At 43.5% G+C, this 19,608-nt stretch overlaps 2 protein-coding genes across 2 annotated transcripts in view; both read left to right on the forward strand.

Moving 5' to 3' along the window:
* Window positions 1–7,930, forward strand: part of LOC136679084 (voltage-gated potassium channel subunit beta-3) — an 11,286-nt gene extending 3,356 nt beyond the window's left edge. Inside the window, exons 7-13 of the mRNA XM_066657371.1 lie at window positions 1,227–1,313; window positions 1,500–1,585; window positions 1,680–1,800; window positions 3,139–3,233; window positions 3,851–3,971; window positions 4,753–4,841; window positions 4,961–7,930. Of these exons, the coding sequence (XP_066513468.1) occupies window positions 1,227–1,313; window positions 1,500–1,585; window positions 1,680–1,800; window positions 3,139–3,233; window positions 3,851–3,971; window positions 4,753–4,841; window positions 4,961–5,050 (689 nt within the window). The 3' untranslated portion in view covers window positions 5,051–7,930. The remainder of the gene's footprint in view (window positions 1–1,226; window positions 1,314–1,499; window positions 1,586–1,679; window positions 1,801–3,138; window positions 3,234–3,850; window positions 3,972–4,752; window positions 4,842–4,960) is intronic.
* Window positions 7,931–13,002: 5,072 nt separating this feature from the next.
* On the forward strand, window positions 13,003–18,227 carry LOC136681303 (tripartite motif-containing protein 16-like). Its single transcript, XM_066658663.1, has 6 exons — window positions 13,003–13,655; window positions 14,265–14,351; window positions 14,980–15,213; window positions 16,125–16,284; window positions 16,772–16,831; window positions 17,317–18,227. The coding sequence occupies exons 1-6, from the start codon at window positions 13,077–13,079 to the stop codon at window positions 17,838–17,840; spliced, it is 1,644 nt and encodes a 547-aa protein (XP_066514760.1). The 5' UTR covers window positions 13,003–13,076; the 3' UTR covers window positions 17,841–18,227.
* The last annotated feature ends 1,381 nt before the right edge of the window (window positions 18,228–19,608 follow it).

A 19,608-nucleotide genomic window follows, 5' to 3' on the forward strand; every position in this document is an offset into this window, starting at 1 on the left:
ACACTCACACATTCACTCACACACTCACACTCGGAGGAAACCCTTGCAGACACAGGGAGAACACACCACACTCCTCACAGATAGTCACCCGGAGGAAACCCACGCAGACACAGGGAGAACACACCACACTCCTCACAGATAGTCACCCGGAGGAAACCCACACAGACACAGGGAGAACACACCACACTCCTCACAGACAGTCACCCGAAGCAAACCCACGAAGACACAGGGAGAACACACCACACTCTTCACAGATTATCACCCGGAGGAAACCCACACAGACACAGAGAGAACACACCACACTCCTCACAGACAGTCACCCAAAGGAAACCCACGCAGACACAGGGAGAACACACCACACTCCTCACAGACAGTCACCCGGAGGAAACCCACGCAGACACAGGGAGAACACACCACACTCCTCACAGACAGTCACCCGGAGGAAACCCACGCAGACACAGGGAGAACACACCACACTCCTCACAGACAGTCACCCAAAGGAAACCCACGCAGACACAGAGAGAACACACCACACTCCTCACAGACAGTCACCCGAAGCAAACCCACGAAGACACAGGGAGAACACACCACACTCTTCACAGATTATCACCCGGAGGAAACCCACGCAGACACAGGGAGAACACACCACACTCCTCACAGACAGCCACCTGGAGGAAACCCACGCAGACACAGGGAGAACACACCACACTCCTCACAGACAGTCACCCGGAGGAAACCCACACAGACACAGGGAGAACACACCACACTCCTCACAGACAGTCACCCGGAGGAAACCCACACAGACACAGGGAGAACACACCACACTCCTCACAGACTGTCACCCGGAGGAAACCCACGCAGACACAGAGAGAACACACCACACTCCTCACAGACAGTCACCCGGAGGAAACCCACGCAGACACAGAGAGAACACACCACACTCCTCACAGACAGTCACCCAGAGGAAACCCACACAGACACAAGGAGAACACACCACACTCCTCACAGACAGTCACGCGGAGTGGGACTCACACCCACAACCTCCAGGTCCCTGGAGCTGTGACAGAGACACTACCTGCTGCTCCACCATAGAATTATTGTTTTAGAAAAATATTTATAATAATTATAATTGCCACCTAAAGACTGGTACATTTCTACATGATGATGATGATGATAGTTAAGGAGAAGATGATGTAATTAATGTACGATGACATCACTCTTGTCAGGTCTTCGAGGTTCTTTGTCCAGACTCCAGTTGGATTATGTGGACATCGTCTTTGCCAATCGAAACGATGTCAACAGTCCGATGGAAGGTGAGTTTTAAATTCGGTAATCAATAATAAATAATAATCAATAATCAGTCCCAAATGGTGTATGTGTATATATATATATATATATATATTTATATATAAGTATACATTTAAAGGTTCAGATTAAATGTGAGCTTATTTTGTGTGTGTGTGTGTGTGTGTGTGTGTGTGTGTGTGTGTGTTTCGCAGAGGTGGTACGTGCGATGACCTTTGTAATAAACCAAGGCATGGCGATGTACTGGGGCACGTCTCGCTGGAGCGCCATGGAGATCATGGTACGATCAATCAAGCAACTCAGCAGCAAACCAATCAATCACTCTTCACATTTCAGTGGAGATTATGGGTGTATTTCTGTCCTCCCCCCACTAGGAGGCGTATTCAGTGGCGCGGCAGTTTAACCTGATCCCCCCAGTGTGTGAACAGGCCGAGTATCATTACTTCCAGAGAGATAAAGTGGAGGTTCAGCTGCCGGAGCTCTACCACAAAATCGGTGAGAATATGATTTTTACTAATAGTAAATTTTACTGCACGGCTGACTAGTGGTAATCCAACTTATTTTACTAACTTCACAGCAACAGAAAACACTGTGGTTCACAGTTTAGTCACTGATGTTGTTCTTTAAAGGTGCTATACACTCCCTCTCCTCCACAGTGGAATACACAATTCTGTTTCTTAATGAAGCGTCTGTGACCTGCTTTGGTCCAAACCCCACGAGCCCCACAGCAGTGTTCTCCCCCTGTGTAAACAGCCCTGTTCAGAACGCCCGCTTTCAGCACCTGTTCCTTTAAATGATAATGAGCCGTTCGCTGTTCACCCTGACCCCGAGTGCACAGCAGTGAGGAGCGAGGAGCAGAAGCTCTGATTTTTAGCCGTTTTCACTCTGTTCTCTTTCTTCTCCGTTTTTACTCAGTGCTCTTATTTCTCCGCGCTCGTTGTGTCTGTTTTGCTGTGTTTAACCTCATCTTTGCGCTCTCACATAAAAACGGGTCCAGTGCTGTGATTGGACAGACTCATACGAGTGGGCGGGGTCGTTCTAAAGTCTCTGCACTTGACGTCAGAAGCGGAGCAGAATCAGAACAGCTCGTTTTATCCCGTGTTTTCTGACACAGAAAACTGACTGACTTGTTTCACAGTGTGTAGGTCGAAAAATTTTATATTTATATTTACATATACTTTAATATTGACATCACACACACAAGGCCAAACATGACACAAGCCCAGCATCCCGCACAGTGTTTAGACCACAGCTCAGTGGCAAATGTCACAATGCATTGACACACACAGTGTCTTTATTCAGCGAGGAGGACGGTTTGTGAGAAGTTCTTTAGAGAGGAATCTCTCGCCCGAGATTAGGAACATCACACACTGTGAGACAGATGTGGAGAAGACAATGAAATCTTTTCTCACCCCGAAGCAAATGTCTTTTTAGATCAATTAGTTCCTGGGTTTGGAAAGTTTTAATTGTTGAGAACGAGGTCTGTTCAAAACAAGGGCAACAGGACGCAGTGCTTTTAATATCAGCTCCCTCCACCTACACCCTGCATTTATACTTACTTACATTTCCCTCTGACAACTTCTTAATCCCTCTCTCTCTAACTGTCTATTTGTTCTTTTTATTTGTTCTGTTTCTTTCTCTCTGCGCATCATTTCTGTCTCTCTCGTCTTTTCTCTCTTGCCGTTTTATTCTGTCTTTCTCTCTCTGTCTCTCTCTCTCTGTCTCTCTCTCTCTCTCTCTCTCTCTATCTCTCTGTCTGTCTCTCTCTCTCTCTCTCTCTGTCTTTCTCTCTCTCTCTCTCTCTCTCTCTCTCTCTCTCTCTCTCTCTCTCAGGTGTTGGGGCTATGACCTGGTCTCCTTTAGCGTGTGGGTTGATCACAGGAAAATACAGTGATGGAGTTCCTGAATGTTCTAGAGCCGCAATGAAAGTGAGTCATGTTCACTCTGTCATTCTCCTCCCTGTATGTGTATGTGTGTGTGTGTGTGTGTGTTTATTCCTCAGTATCACGGCTGTCTGAGTGTAAGCAGCTTAAATCTAATGCACAGATTTGATTAGTGCACTCAGTGCACTCTTCTCCATTAGTGTTTAAGAGTGTCAGGAAAATCTATAAAGTCTCTTAACACTTCAGGCTTTACAGTAAAGCTTAGGGTGGGTTTGGCATGCCTCTCTCTCTCTCTAGATGTGTGTGTGTGTGTGTGTGTGTGTGTGTGTGTGTGCATTCCTCCACATAAATATAAGTGACTTCATGGACCCAAACACCACTCCAACTCAAAGCTATTCCCTGGAGCTCCATCTCTCCAGAGAACACAGTTCCACTGCTCTGTGATTTATACCCCTCCAGTGAACGTTTGGCATTGAGCACAGTGACCTTAGGCTCATGTGCAGCTGCTCCAGAGCGGCCCATTGTGTTTCACTATTATATATCAATACGGGGTGTCAATAAAGTCTTGGACAATGTTTACATACAGTATTTCACAGCTTAATGAGACCCCTCATACAGGCTAACTCTCTCTCTCTCTCTCTGTGTGTGTGTGTGTGTATCAGGGTTATCAGTGGTTAAAGGAGCGTGTTTATAGTGAAGAGGGACGCAGACAGCTGGCCAAAATCAAAGAGCTCCACCTGCTGGCTGACCGACTGGGCTGCACCGCCGCACAACTCGCCATCGGTGAGTCAGTGTGTGTGTGTTTGGAGTGGGGGTCTACTGCAGTGTCTCATCTGTCTGTGGAATATTAATTATGTCAAAGGTAATTGTGCTCTGGACGTTTGACGTGAATGGTTATAATGTTATGGAGCATTTATTAATATTATCTCCATCCAGAACGGCCATCAATTACAAGTTATTAACTTTTCAGTTTTAGGAACAAAAACAAAAACCTTGTCTGTGCATTTTCTGCTTCTCACAATCAAAATAATATCAGCCCTTTTGTTATAATCAGTGAACTCCTTATGTGTGCATCCAGATCAGACCCGGAACTCCTTAAATAGGCATCCAGATCAGACCCGAAACTCCTTATATGGGCATCCAGATCAGACCCAGAACTCCTTATATGGGCATCCAGATCAGACCCGGAACTCCTTATATAGGCATCCACATCAGACCCAGAACTCCTTATATGGGCATCCAGATCAGACCCGGAACTCCTTATATAGGCATCCACATCAGACCCAGAACTCCTTATATGGGCATCCAGATCAGACCCAGAACTCCTTATATGGGCATCCAGATCTGACTCGGAACTCCTTATATAGGCATCCACATCAGACCCAGGACTCTTTATTTGTGCATCCAGAACGTACTGGGACTCCTTGTGTGGGCATGAACATGATAGCACAACATCAGTTGATTGATTCTGTGATTGGGCCTGTCTCTCTTCAACCCTAAACACATTCTAACTCTCTTTACCTCTCTCTCTCTCTCTCTCTCTCTCTCTCTCTCTCTGTAACAGCATGGTGTTTACGCAGTGAAGGTGTTAGTTCTGTTTTGTTGGGTGTCTCAAACACAGATCAACTTCTGGAGAACTTAGGCGCCCTTCGGGTAACACACACACACACACACACACACACACACGGAGTGTTTCAGCATGGACTATATTCACGAAGCAGCCAATCAGAACAAAGCTCATTAATACACTGTGTCCTCTGGGCTGTGTGCAGATCCTGTCTCAGATGACCCCTCAGACGGTCAGCGAGATCGACGCTCTGCTGGGAAACAAGCCACACTCCAAAAAAGAGTCTCGTGCATGAGGGAGGAGAGCACGAGCGGCGGAGGAGCAGAGATAAAACGAGTGGCTGGAAGAAGAGATGCAGAAACTAAGGATGGATGAGAAAAAGGAGTGCTTTCGCTCCCTTCCCTGTGTACTCCATCTCCCTGCATGGCTCCTGCTAAACTATCGGGCTTCCAGAAACAGATCCAGCACCAGAACTACACCAGAACCAGAACCAGAACCTGAACCAGAACCTAACCCACTCAACCCAGAACTGACCTGAACCAGAAATAAAACTCTATTGACCTCAGCCGGCCTGGAACTGGACCAGAATCAGAATCAATCCCGTGTGACCCATCACTGAACCAGAACCAAACCACATTTATCCTCAGCCAAATTGAAACTGGATCCATTTAACCCAAACATATCCCCCTTAACCTAGAACTGAACCAGACACAAACCTATTTATCCTCAAACAAAACAGAACTGGACATATTTAACCAATAACAGACCCGAGTCAGAACCAATCCCATTTATTCCAGAACAGAACTTCTCAAAAGACCAGAGACCAGTCTTGTTTATCCTCAACGAACCCAGAACTGGGTCCATTTAACTCAGAACAGAACTGAACCATAACCAAACCTGTTTATCATTAACCGACCTAGGACTGGAGCTGTTTAACCCAAAACAGAACTGAGCCAGAACCAAACCCCATTTATCCAGACCAGAACCAAAACTCTACCTTAACTCCTTTAACCAACTCTCAAACCCATTTACTCTGAAACAGAACCACATCCATTCCCACACTAACCAGAACCAAACCTAATCATTCTGGACCACTGTAGAATTCAGATTAGATCTGCACACATTTAATCTGGAACCAGAAGCGGAACTATTTCGTCTGGATCAAGACTGGACCCATGTAACCAAACCAGAACCACATTTATTTATTTTACCCATGACCAGAACTGGAATAATTTAAGCTGGACCCATTTACCTTTTAAACCAGACCAGTAAAACCAGGCAAAAACGGAACCAGAACTGAACCATCCATCCTGGACCCATTTAATCCAAATAGAATCAAATCTGTTTACTCTGACTTGGTACTGGACCTGGAAACTGCACCCATTAATCCCGGACTGGAACAGAACCTAAACCGGATCTTTTAATTCCAGACTAGAACTGGACCTATTTAATCCAAACCTATTTATCCTGCATCTGAACCGAACTCTTACTCGGACCTGGAGAAGAACCGTTTATCCTGGAGTAGAACTGAACTAGTTCTGGATCCATATGGACCCGGACCAGAACCGGACCCCTTCTGCATCACTAGCCCTGCTTTTTTATAGAGTATATATCTACTGCATAAACAAACACGGACTGATATACAACGACAGTCAGAACTCTGCACTAGGGCTGTTCTATCATATATCACTCGTCCAGTGAGAGAGAGAGAGAGAGAGAGAGAGAGAGAGAGAGAGAGAGAGAGATTCAGGTTTCTGTCTTCCAGGAGAAACACTTAACGGAGGAAGATGGAGGGAGATGGAGAAGAAACAAAAACAAAGACTCAGTTGTTTTCGCAGAATGCAGCAGGCTTGTGTGTGTGTGTTTGTGTGTGTGTGTGTGTGTGTGTGTGTGTGTGTCTGTGTGTGTGGGACTGCTGGCTCACTGCTGTTCACTGCCAATGAAGCAAACAGACACAAAAGCAGCAAAACACAACTGAAAAATGTGCGTATGTGTGTGTGTGTCTTCCTCCATCTTCCTCCCCCTCGTCTGTCCCTGTAGGACTCTTAACTGTGCGCATGTCCCTTTAAGAGAGTCTCCACTGTCCAGTTTTTTGAGGGAGATTAAAGGAGCAGTAAGTCATTTCTACCCCCACTAATTAGCCAGTTAGTCAATATTTATGAATCACATTTTGCTCCATGGAGCAGGTGCCCCACATGGAGACATTTTTGTTAGAATCTATGACACATCCTGGCCTCTAGGTGTCAGTGTATCTACTGGAAAAATAGGGGTGAGAGTGACTGACTACACCTTTAATACGTCCACATCTTCGGCTTGTCAATTGCACTAAAGTGGGTCAAAACTGGGTCAAAGAGTGAAAGAGTGACAAGGTCCGTGACCGGAGGACTGTGCTCACATCGCTGTGTGCGTTTGTGTGTGTGTGTGTGTGTGTGTGTGTGTGTGTGAGTGAGTGAGTGAAAGAGAGAAAGACAGACAGACATTTCAAGTGCTAATGACAATGAAACCGTGTAGAGGACTTCCACAGAGTGTGTGTGTGTGTACATGTGTGCATGTGTGTGTGTGTGTGGGGGGGGGTGGCCTGATCCCAATTCTCACCCTGAGACCTACAGACCTTTCTGAAGTGCACAATTTGCGTAAAATGCACAGATTAAACTTTTTGTCTATTTTCCAAGACGTACAAATTTGTTCATGTGTGAAACTACACAGAATCGCAGTGGATTGTGGGTAATAGCCTTTACCGACGTGTGGTCTGATGTGCACTTGAGAGAAGGACGCATTAACTCCTCATACACTGTAAATAACTGTTCATAGAGGGAGCTAGTGAGCAACCTTAGTGGGAGAAATGAAGGAAATAAGTCTCGCCTTAACTGGCACATACAGGTGAGGTGCGAGAAATGGGATAGGGCTTGTGTGTGTGTGTGTGTGTGTGTATGTGTGTCACAGTTCACTCTGTCAGGTTTCCCCTAACGTCCCCCAGAGGCTGAGAGAGACAGGCCTTGTGCCACAGCTTCTTTAGTTTTTCACTGGAGAGATGGAAGCTTGCTTCATAAGTTAATGCTACTCCAATGCTACTCTACAACCATTCATTTATTCAGTTATTTATCTTCTGTTAGTGCTTCATCATGTTCAGGGTCGCATTGTGTCCAGAGCCCACCCAGAATCACTGGACACAAGATAGGACAGAGCAGGGAGGAAAGCGGAGCCCCTGGAGGAAACCCACGCAGACACAGGGAGAACACACCACACTCCTCACAAACAGTCACCCGGAGGAAACCCACACAGACACAGGGAGAACACACCACACTCCTCACAGACTGTCACCCGGAGAAAACCCACGCAGACACAGAGAGAACACACCACACTCCTCACAGTCACTCGGAGGAAACTCACACAGACACAGGGAGAACACACCACACTCCTCACAGACAGTCACCCGGAGGAAACCCACGCAGACACAGAGAGAACACACCACACTCCTCACAGTCACTCAGAGGAAACTCACACAGACACAGGGAGAACACACCACACTCCTCACAGACCTGAGGAGACAATCCCACACCGGGCCCCTGCAGAACGTACGGGTTATTTAATTAAAACTAAATGCTTTTAATAGCTTAACACAGAACTGTAGGTTGTGATGTGTCTGAAATCGCACAAACTTTCTTTATTCTTTATTATTTTCAAGCGTCCCAAACTCCAGCTGCTTCAGGGACAAACTAAAGAGGCACATTTCACTGTTAGTTCTTCACTGGCCCAATTTATGATTTGTTTAGCTGCAGCCTTTGTCTGCACCTGTTTCCTCACAGAAAACACAATGTGCATCATCAGAACATCTCAGAGATACTGCTACTCTTTTAACTCCAAATAACGTTACTCTCGGGCGGCGCAGTGCAGCAGCAGGTCGGGTCTCTGTCACAGCTCCAGGGTACTGGAGGTTGTGGGTTTGAGTCCCGCTCCGGGTGACTGTCTGTGAGGAGTGTGGTGTGTTCTCCATGTGTCTGCGTGGGTTTCCTCCGGGTGACTGTCTGTGAGGAGTGTGGTGTGTTCTCCATGTGTCTGCGTGGGTTTCCTCCGGGTGACTGTCTGTGAGGAGTGTGGTGTGTTCTCCATGTGTCTGCGTGGGTTTCCTCCGGGTGACTGTCTGTGAGGAGTGTGGTGTGTTCTCTCTGTGTCTGCGTGGGTTTCCTCCGGGTGACTGTCTGTGAGGAGTGTGGTATGTTCTCTCTGTGTCTGCGTGGGTTTCCTCCGGGTGCTCCGGTTTCCTCCCACGCTCCAAAAACACACGTTGGTAGGTGGATTGGTGACTCAAAAGTGTCCGTAGGTGTGAGTGAATGTGTGTCAGCCTTTGAAGGACTGGCACCCCCTCCAGCGTGTGTTCCCGCCTTGTGCCCAGTGATTCCAGGTAGGCTCCGGACCCACCGCCGCCCTGAACTGGATAAGGGTTACAGACAGTGAATGAATACTAATTACAGATAATGAATGAATAACATTAATAGGCTAAAGTTGCCCTGGCTCAATGACTGCATTAATAAGATGCAGGGGAGGGGGCAGATTAGAGCAGACTACCCCTTTGCCTCTGCAGAACACACAGCCCTGATAGCAGAGTGATCTGAGAGTGTTTTCTGAGTGCTACTGTGTGTACGGCTGTATGTGTGGACTCTGAATCAGTGGAAGAACATTTTTTTTGCACACGGTGTGGTGTGGAGCCAAGGATTTGGACGGATTTCCGCTTTTAAAAAGCTGCTGGGGCTAAATTTGCAGAGTCTCTGCACTCGTCCTTTATGTCTTCAGACCAAAAGCCAAGGCATGGACTCGTCCATCATCTCCACACTGCGAAAACGATCTCTTACCAAGCGAAATCACCTGAAGTCTAGTCTTTCTGTCTGTTGTAATGAGACTGTGGTAAGAATGTTATAAGATTTCTCAGATTATTTCCAGAGGTTTCCACTAGTTTCAAAAAGATTTGATCTGGAGCAAGAAGTGCTTTATTTCCATCGACAGAGAGGTTTTAAATACTTTATTGAAGCAAATCAAATAATCTGCAGAAGGAATGAGACACTTTCACAGGATAAAATCGCTTAAAGAAGCGATCAGTCGTTTCTAAAAAAAAAAAAACTATGAAAAACTAAAAACAACAAACTATGTTTATGAAGGTGATTGTTTTATTTACATAAAGAATGGAACTGCTTTGTCGTCACCGGGTTTAGTACAGAATCTCTGACACATCCGAGCCACTAGGTGTCAGTGCAAGGAACGACTGATTGCTCCTTTAAAGCAAACAACAAACATCCTGTAACAATCCAAACATCTTGTAATATTCTTTCAGCACTTTAATAATGGAAATAGTGGAAGTATTCTGTAGATTTAAGAAGATTTCACTTGATATAAGACTGTTTTTTGTTTTTTTGTTTTGTTTATTTTTGTACAGAGCAGGCGGCAGCGTCTTGTCCATCTTCTCCCTTCTGTTTACGTTTGTGTCTATCACCAGTTCTCTGCTGTTGGTGTTAATGAAGCTTTACTGAACAGAGGAAAGGACCGCCGCTCTGGGCTTGATGAATAAGGGCTGCATGATATGGGCTGCAATACGTTAAAAAAGATGTATAAACTTTAAAAGTGCTTTGTGATTATTAAAAGAAAGGTTACATAATTATTTTTTTATTTTGATGGAGTTTAGAGGATTAATCAATAATTGGGTTCATCAAAAGACCCACAGAAACACATCTTTGTGATGATCCAGAAGGCAGGAACTCTCCTTTAACCAGATAAAATAAGATTAACATCCAGATAAAACCAATACAAAGAGAAGAGCAGGAGGTTCCTGTTGAATAACTCTAAAAATCTGCTTTGTTTTCTGTGAAATATCAATAACAACAGAAACCCGTATATGGTGCAGCCCTAACATGAAAGCCCTCAGAGCCAGTTGTAGTAAAGTCCAAATTAAAGGAGCAATCAGTCGTTTTTGAATGCAGACAAGTAGCAAACACTCTTCTTAAAACTGTTCATTTATTTGATTTACATTGTTTTCTTTAAAGTCCAACTCAAATAACATAAGAAAGGAGTCCTTGAATATGCTTGAAGAAACAGCAGAGAAAAAGACTGATTGCACCTTTAATATATGCAAAAACATTGTTGTGAACACATGGGTTGTTTAGATTTGTATGTTTCTAAAGTCAAAAGGATACATTTTAATGTATAATGTGAGTTATTTTTGGGGAAATGTTTGCGGTAAAAACTCGGACTCTGGCCCTCGATGAACCGAGAAAGAAGAGAATGCTTTAAGAGTTTTATTTAATGCTGATTTAAGTGCTGTTAGCGGGATGTGAGCCGAAAAGGACAGTGAACTGAAGCAGTGTACATACACATAGAGCACAGACCCCCTCAGTAACTGCCTGTATCTGTTCTACTTTAATGTCTTGCACCGAGAAAAAACGAAAGAGAAAAAAAAAGAAAAACCAATCGAGCCCTGTACTGAATGTATCTTGCTTGCCTTTAAAATGTCTGAGAAAAACTCAGCGTCACTGTAGTGTCTTTCTAGGCCCTCTGTGTGAGTGTGTAATCACCAGCACGCACGCACACACACACACGCACACACGCACACACACACACACTCACACCACATGTACAAACTTTATACACACTTACAGTTATAAAGGAAGAAACAAGACACACACCTAGTAATGAAGTCCTGTCAAAGACTGTAGTAAGATACATAGATCCCCTCTCTCTCTCTCTCTCTCTCTCTCTCTCTCTCTATATATATATATATATATATATATATATATTTATTCTCTTTTTATTTCTTCTGTTTCTTTCTCTCTCTGCATCTTTTCTGTCTCTCTCTTGTCTTTTCTATCTTTTCCTGTTTTATTCTGTCCCTATTTCCCTCTAAACACAACACTATACACAACAACAACAACAACACATCACTATGTACTTTACACAGAAAAACACAGAAACACACGTTTTATGTGGTTATAATATATGTTTGTGAGAGTGTTTGTGCAGTTATGATGTATGTGTGTCGGGTGGTTATGATGTATGTGATGTGTGTGTGTGTGTGTGTGTGTGTGTGTGTGTGTGTGTGTGTGTGTGTGTGTGTGGTTATGATGTATGTGTGTCGGGAGGTTATGATGTATGTGATGTGTGTGTGTGTGTGTGTGTGTGTGTGAGTTTGGTTATGATGTATGTGTGTCGGGAGGTTATGGTATATGTGATGTGTGTGTGTGTGTGTGAGTGTGTGTGTGTGTGTGTGTGTGTATGTGTGTTATTATATATTAAGATGACAGTGCTGACCCACTTCTTTGCCAAAGGGCTGGAAATAGCCTCAGCCAGCAGTGCATCGTGGGTAAGTAAGTGTGCAGCGTTGCGGGGTGTGAAACATTTTCCCATGAGGCTCAGCAGACCGTCACCATGGCGATAATGCTTTCACTGATTAATCTGTAGTGCAGAATAACAGATGCTCATACCCACACACACACACAACCTCTCTCTCTCTCTCTCTCCCTCTCTCTCTCATGGTTTGCATGGCCTCCCTTCAGCTCAGATATTTCTCTCAGTAAAATGAATGTTCACATCATTGTGAGTTCATATGAAAATTAAGTAATACACATAATATTGCAATTTTAATTTAATAACTAGACAAAGTCTACATATTCAAAATAAATAAATGTGTATGTCAGGACACATTTTACAACAACATAAATATCACTTGCAGGTCCTTGCTTTGAGCAACAATTTATTTATTTTCTTTTGTCCAGTAGATGTCGCCAAAATCCAGAGTTTAGAGCCTGCAATAATAATGATAGAGAACTGTGGATATTTCAGTGTATGTCCCACAGGGTCCTGCACGTCCCCCTCCACCAGGACAGGGTTAAAACACCACACCCTTTTCCACACTACACTCAGACACCAGCCCTGTGTCCCCCACCGTCTACTGTCCTCACTTTCTGTGAGGGGCTTTTAGAGGAGGACGTCTGGTTCCATTCACCTCCACTGTCCACTGCCCCCCACCCTCTACTGTCCTCACTTTCTGTGAGGGGCTTTTAGAGCAGGACGTCTGGTTCCATTCACCTCCACTGTCCACTGTCCCCCACCATCTACTGTCCTCACTTTCACATCGGGCACACTCTCTGCATACTCTGAGCATAATCTCTCTCTCTCTCTCTCTCTCTCTCTCTCTCTCTCTCTCTCTCTCTCTCTCTCCCTCTCTCCATCTACACACTCCACCCACTCAACCAGGAAGTCTTTTAGTTCAGAGAAAACGAAGCTGCGTCTATCCTCTCTCTCTCTCTGTCTCTGTCTCTGTCTAAAAGAGCAGGACAATGGCAGAGGCCAGTGTTTTGTTAGATCAGGACCAGTTGGTCTGTTCAGTGTGTCTGGATTTTTTGAAAGAGCCTGTGACTATTCCCTGTGGACACAGTTTCTGTATGGTGTGTATTAACGACTGCTGGGATCAGGAGGATCAGACAGGGGTCTACAGCTGCCCCCAGTGCAGAGAGACCCTCACTCTGAGGCCTGTTCTACGCAGAAACAACTTCATAGCTGAAATACTGGAGAAACTGAAGAAGACGCCGCTGCAGATGACGCCTCCTGCTGGACCCGGAGACGTGAAGTGTGATTTCTGCACCGGGAGAAAACTCAAAGCTGTACAGTCCTGCCTTGTGTGTCTGGTCTCATTGTGTGAAGCCCACCTCAAACCCCACCGTGAGGTTCCTGCTCTGAGAAAACACAAGCTGGTCAAAGCCTCCTCACAGCTCCAAGAGAACGTCTGCTCTCAGCACGACAAGCTGATGGAGATCTACTGTCGCACGGACCACAGTTGCATCTGCTATCTGTGTACAATGCACGAGCATAAAGGCCACGACACGGTCGCTGCTGTCGCAGAGAGAACCCACAGACAGGTCAGAATCTGTACTGCTTGTTGTTGAAAATCATACTGAGTCTTAGGCTAATATTAATCCAGCAAACTATGCAGGGCTCTTAAAAACAGGTTCTTCAAGACAGATCAGTTATGTGCTTACAATGCAGCGTAAACACTCTTTAAAGTAACACTAAGTAAGATTTGGTATTTTTGCTTCTGGGCTCCCCCTACAGTTGCAGAAAGAAATTCAGTTTCACAACACTGTCCTGAAATCAAGGGTGAGGGGAAGGAGGTGGGGGTTCTTTTCCTACCTTTTCCAACTACAGAATTAGCAGCTAGTATTAGCAACTACTGATTTAGCAGCTAGTATTAGCAGCTACAGAATTAGCAGCTAGTATTAGCAGCTACAGAATTAGCAGCTAGTATTAGCAGCTACAGAATTAGCAGCTAGTATTAGCAACTACAGATTTAGCATCTAGTATTAGCAGCTAGTATTTGCAGCTACAGAATTAGCAGCTAGTATTAGCTACTTCAGATTTAGCATCTAGTATTAGCAGCTACAGAATTAGCAGCTAGAATTAGCAGCTACAGACATAAAATAACTATTTATAGTAATTAAAATATTAAATATAATTTTGTGTGTATACAGAGTGAGGCGCTGGTGAGATTTCAGAAGTTTCTCCAGGCGAAGGAGGAGAAACTGTTGGAGCTAAAGAATGGAGTGGAAACTCTAAAGGTGAGACATGAGCAGTGAGCTGCAGATGTGGACTCTGGAATAAAGTGTGGATTAAAGCCAAGGTTAAACCATGACTAACATCTGTGTAATGAAGCTGTAGGGCTGTGAGTGCTTACTTGAAAAATGCTAAAGGCAGCAAATATAACAAGAAAAATGATAAAGGTGATTAACATGGCGTTATTGTCATTTTAAAACCTACAGCAAAAGTTTTCCTCTGCATTTAAGCCATTTATTTATTTTTATTTTCTCCTTTGCTCTTCTTTTGTAACCTTAGAACACACATTAAAAAACATCACATGTCTGAACCACCCGGACACACACACACACACACACACACAAACAAACAAACAAACAAACAAACAAACTCAGAGCAGATGACAGCCATCCCCAGTGCTCAGGGAGGAACTGGGGCTGAAGTGTGTTACTCAAGGCCATTTTGAGGGAGGAGACAGCGTAGTTACTTCACACAGTTATGAGCCACTCCTACAATGCTCTAATTTACATAGTGCGGTTTCCGCACTAAGTAACAGCAACAACAGCAGCTCCATTCTGATAATGATTTTCATAAGTGTCAGCGTGTGTGTGTGTGTTTGTGTGTGTGTGTGTGTGTGTGTGTGTGTCCTAACAGAGCTGTGCTCAGACGGCGGTGGAGGACAGTGGGAGGATGTTCACTGAACTGACTGAGTCCATTGGGAGAAGATGCTCTGAGGTAAAAGAGCTGATCCGAGCTCAGGAGAAGACTGAACTGATTCAAACTGAAGAACTCATTCAGCAGCTGGAGACGGAGATCTCTGATCTAAAGAGGAGACGAGCGGAGCTAGAGCAGCTCTCCCACTCAGAGGATCACATCCAGTTCCTCCAGGTAACACACACTGAGCCACAGAGGAACCAGCTCCTCTGAAAGGTCATTTAAACATCTGTTAATGTGCTCATAAATAAGAGCATTCACCTCTTTGTTTAAGGCTTAATTGCATTTAGATTAGTATTCTCGCCAAATGTGTTAGAAGGCAGGGCGAGGCAAGGCAAGTTTATACACTTTCATACACAATGAAAAAACAACTATGAAAATTTAATAAAAAAAAATAAAACAGTGCAATAAAAGAAAAGACAATATAAATTCATTCATTCATTGCCTGTAGCCCTTGTCTGGTTCAGGGTCAGGGTGTTTTTGGAGCATGGGAGGAAACCGGAGCACCCGGAGGAAACCCATACAGGCACAGGGAGAACACACCACACTCCACACAGACAGTCAACCAGAGGAAACCCATGCAGACACAGGGAGAACACACCACACTCCTCACAGACAGTCACCCGGAGGAAACCCACGCAGACACAGGGAGAACACACCACACCCCTCACAGTCACCCGGAGGAAACCCACGCAGACACAGGGAGAACACACCACACTCCACACAGACAGTCACCCGGAGGAAACCCACGCAGACACAGGGAGAACACACCACACTCCACACAGACAGTCACCCGGAGGAAACCCACGCAGAAATAGGGAGAACACACCACACTCCTCACAGACTGTCACCCGGAGGAAACCCACGCAGACACAGGGAGAACACACCACACCCCTCACAGACAGTCACCCAGAGGAAACCCACGCAGACAGATTTTATTTAATAATAATTCCCTAGTAGAAATGCTACCTAGTGTTGTTTTACAGAGTGAGACAACAATAAATGTCAATGCTTCTTAGATATGAGACCATTCCTTACTCCTGCACGCATTTATCACTCGTCATATTTCTTTCTTCTCTTTGTAGGGTTCTCAGTCTCTCTGCGACTTTCCTGAAAACGAGGAATCATCCAAGACCATGCTACGTCAAAATCTCTCATTCAACAAAGTAAACAAAACTCTCTGTGACCTGAAGGAGAGAGTAGAGCAAATCTGCAGCGAGGAATTCAGCAAAATCCCTCCACAGAGTAAGAGCAGCTCAGTGCTGTTTCCAAGTTTCACATGATTTTAATTTGAGAAATGAATGATCTCTGATTGTTGGCTAAAACTGAAACATATTTCACTTCAGTGCTAAAGTCCACAACCTCACACATAACTGTGACCTTTAACAGTGCAATTAAAAACACTAAACATGTCTAGTTATTAACGCTGACAGGGTTTTTGTGAAGGATGTTATAAATTAGACACAGCCTTAAAAAACAAAATCAGCAGAAAACAACATTCTAAAATATACAGAGATACATTTATAGAATTTATGTAAATGTGCATAAATAAACACACTATTCATTGCTTTGTTATCTCATATTTACTTAAATTTATCGCTGTTGCTGAAGATAGAAATAGAAATAGAGAGTGAAATGGTAAATTCGAGTGTTTGTTTAGTATTTGCTGCTTCTCTGCTTGGTTCACAATGTGAGCTCACATCTGTTGGACACTTTTGTTCTGTTTCCACAGCTGCTGCAGTTCGATTAATTTTACCCTCTATTCCAAAGACCAGAGAAGACTTTCTCCAGTGTATGTACATCACACACACACAAACACACACACACACACACACAGAGAGAGAGAGAGAGAGTCATATGTACAATGGAAATTTCATAGCCGCTTTGCATAATTAAATCTAGCATTGGTTCAAACAATGTTTCTGGAAATCTTAGGAGGTGGAAACCTCTGTAAAGACAGGAATCTGTTCTGTGTTCGTTCTCTTAAAGCTTTATTTAATAACATAAGCCAAAAGTAATGTTTTTCAGTGTTGTCACTGAACAACATTGTTTTCAGCCAACGCTGTAGAACTGAGTGGATTTGGCAAGCGCTAAAGACTGGAGAGAATGTTTTTGTGCTATTTCAGTGCTAGTAAACGTTAACTGCTCATCTTCATGCTAAATTATACTTTACAAAGTAAATGATGAATAACTGCATACTCTTCTTAAGAGGGGTTCTTCCCCTTTTCTGTGGTATTTTGTTAATAAACATTTCCTTCTTCTTCTCACTTGTTTTAGATTGGTGTGAGCTGAGTCTGGATCCCAACACAAATCATAGTTGCCTCACTCTGTCTGACAATAACAGAGTGGTGCAGATGGGTTATAACCAAAATCGGTATTCTTATCCTGATAGTCCAGAGAGATTTTACTCTTATTACCAGGTGCTGTGTGTGGAGAGTGTGAGTGGACGTTGTTATTGGGAGGTTGAGTGCACTGGTTGGGTGTCAGTATCAGTGTCTTATAAAGACATTGGAAGGAAAAGTAGTGGTCATGAATGTAAGTTTGGATACAATGATCAGTCTTGGAGTCTGTGGTGTTTGTCCCCTTTCTCTTTCTGGCATAAAAGTATTCAGGTTACTCTCCAAGCCCAGCCATGCTCCAGAATTGGAGTGTATGTGGATCATGGAGGAGGAACTCTGTCCTTCTACAGTGTCTCTGACACAATGACCCCCATACACACCATCCACACCACCTTCACTCAGCCGCTCTACGCTGGGTTTGAGCTTAATGCGAACTCATCGGCTAAACTCTGTGACCCTTGAAAAACCATAAGTAAAGCAGGGTTGTTATAGATCAGGTATGAACAGGAGTGTAATTTTTTTCTTCAGTTTTACTGTTTTGATTTTCTGTTTCTCTTTAGATGCTCTTGTGATTTCATTTTGATTTTGAAAAAGTGATTTGAATGGTTTAATCATGAAGTGTGGGAACAGGACGTGTAAATAATAATAACAGAGCAAAGAAATCGTTTGTACTGTGATCTGTTTCTTTTATTTTTATGGGTTTTTTCTGGCTGTGTAAACAATATTGTGAGAGATCTCATATAAGCAATGAACATTTGTGTTAATATCTGTGCTTATATTACCTGTGTACTTTCACTCTCATCAGTATCAATGTAAAAACAATGACAGATAAATAAACAAATAAATGGCATGTGCAATTTTTATTGTTCTCTTAACTACTAATCATTTACATTTTTATACCAGACACAAAGTCTATAAACTAATGCCGACTACATTTTGCATTAATGTTCTTATGCTAAATTATAACAGATCTTATTAATGAATTAATTCACTAATGTTCCTCAGTTTGTTGGGGGTTAGTATTTATGTGTATGTCTCTTTAAGGACACGTCATGTGCGTGCATGTTCCCGTGACTGAATCCCTGTGTCTGATTGGCTGAAGTGGTCTCTCCGTTTACGTGCGCGCCCCGCTGCTCCGCACAACTACATATCTCTGCAGGCCGGAGGCCAGCGAGTGGGAGGGGCGTATGCAGCAAGTAGGCGGAAACCAGCAAGTAGGCGATCTATGTTTTGTGGGAAGGCGAATGTAGGAAAAGCAGCCTTTGTGATTTGAAAAAAGGGCATAGTTTCTCTCCAGCAGAACTAGATACCCTCTAATAGTTATAGTTTAAAATATTAGGTTTCAGTGAAAACGAAATACATAGCACTCCTGATATTTTAATTATCTATTTTTGGTAATCTGATTATGGGGTGAACTGCACACTTATGAAATCCATTAGGTCTCTCATGTCTACAATCATTATTTTAGTTTGATTACAGAATTATAGGACTGTATTATTTGTTTTGTACTCAGGGCAGTATTGGATTATACTCCGTTTAAATGTGTAAACCCTTAGAAAACACTGTAGAAAATGGCCCACTATTAAAATAAATATTTAAAGCAGCTCCTTTCCATTAATGGACATGGGAGAAACGGTGCTAATAATTTGCAAATAATCATAATATTCAGCAAACCTACCATGAGCACTCAGTCATAGTGGGTGTATATGACAATAGAGTCAGTGCATGTAGCTACAAGTGAGGTGAACTTATTAAGATAGAAGTTCACTGTAATGTAGTAATGTGGTTTAATGAATTCCAAGATAGTGGTGCAATCTCAGGAAATTTGGCTCAACTTGAAACTAAGAAAATAAACAGACAATCAGAGAAGTTCATTGTACTTCATCTAGTTCCTTTGTGTGGTTTTAAATGATTCTTTATAGAAGTATGTCCTTGTTGTAGAGTATTATGTATTACTCTTTGTGTTCAGATGATCACATATGCTTTGATTTGGCATCAGAACCAGGTCCTGGAACACCCTACCCACAAAAATAGTAGAATCAAGTTTGTTTGAACAGGTAGAATAGGATCAGAGTTGGATAACACTGGCTTAGACTGTCAGAAAGCCTCCCTTTCTTCTTACCTGGATTGTGCATGTGAATTTGTAGAAGGACTTTCATTCATTCATTCATTCATTGTCTGAAACTGCTTATCCAATTCAGGGTCGCGGTGGGTCCAGTCGGGAGCCTAA

Source organism: Hoplias malabaricus, chromosome 2 (genome assembly GCF_029633855.1).
Source record: "Hoplias malabaricus isolate fHopMal1 chromosome 2, fHopMal1.hap1, whole genome shotgun sequence".
Classification (NCBI taxonomy): Eukaryota; Metazoa; Chordata; class Actinopteri; order Characiformes; family Erythrinidae; genus Hoplias; species Hoplias malabaricus.

What these genes read in the sequence shown, in the direction of transcription:
- LOC136681303 (XM_066658663.1), top strand. Translation starts at nt 13,077, where the DNA reads ATGGCAGAGGCCAGTGTTTTGTTAGATCAGGACCAGTTGGTCTGTTCA. An exon ending in CAGAGAGAACCCACAGACAG is followed by an intron (nt 13,656 to 14,264) that starts GTCAGAATCTGT and finishes GTGTGTATACAG; the next exon opens with AGTGAGGCGCTGGTGAGATT. An exon ending in CAGAGAAGACTTTCTCCAGT is followed by an intron (nt 16,832 to 17,316) that starts GTATGTACATCA and finishes CACTTGTTTTAG; the next exon opens with ATTGGTGTGAGCTGAGTCTG.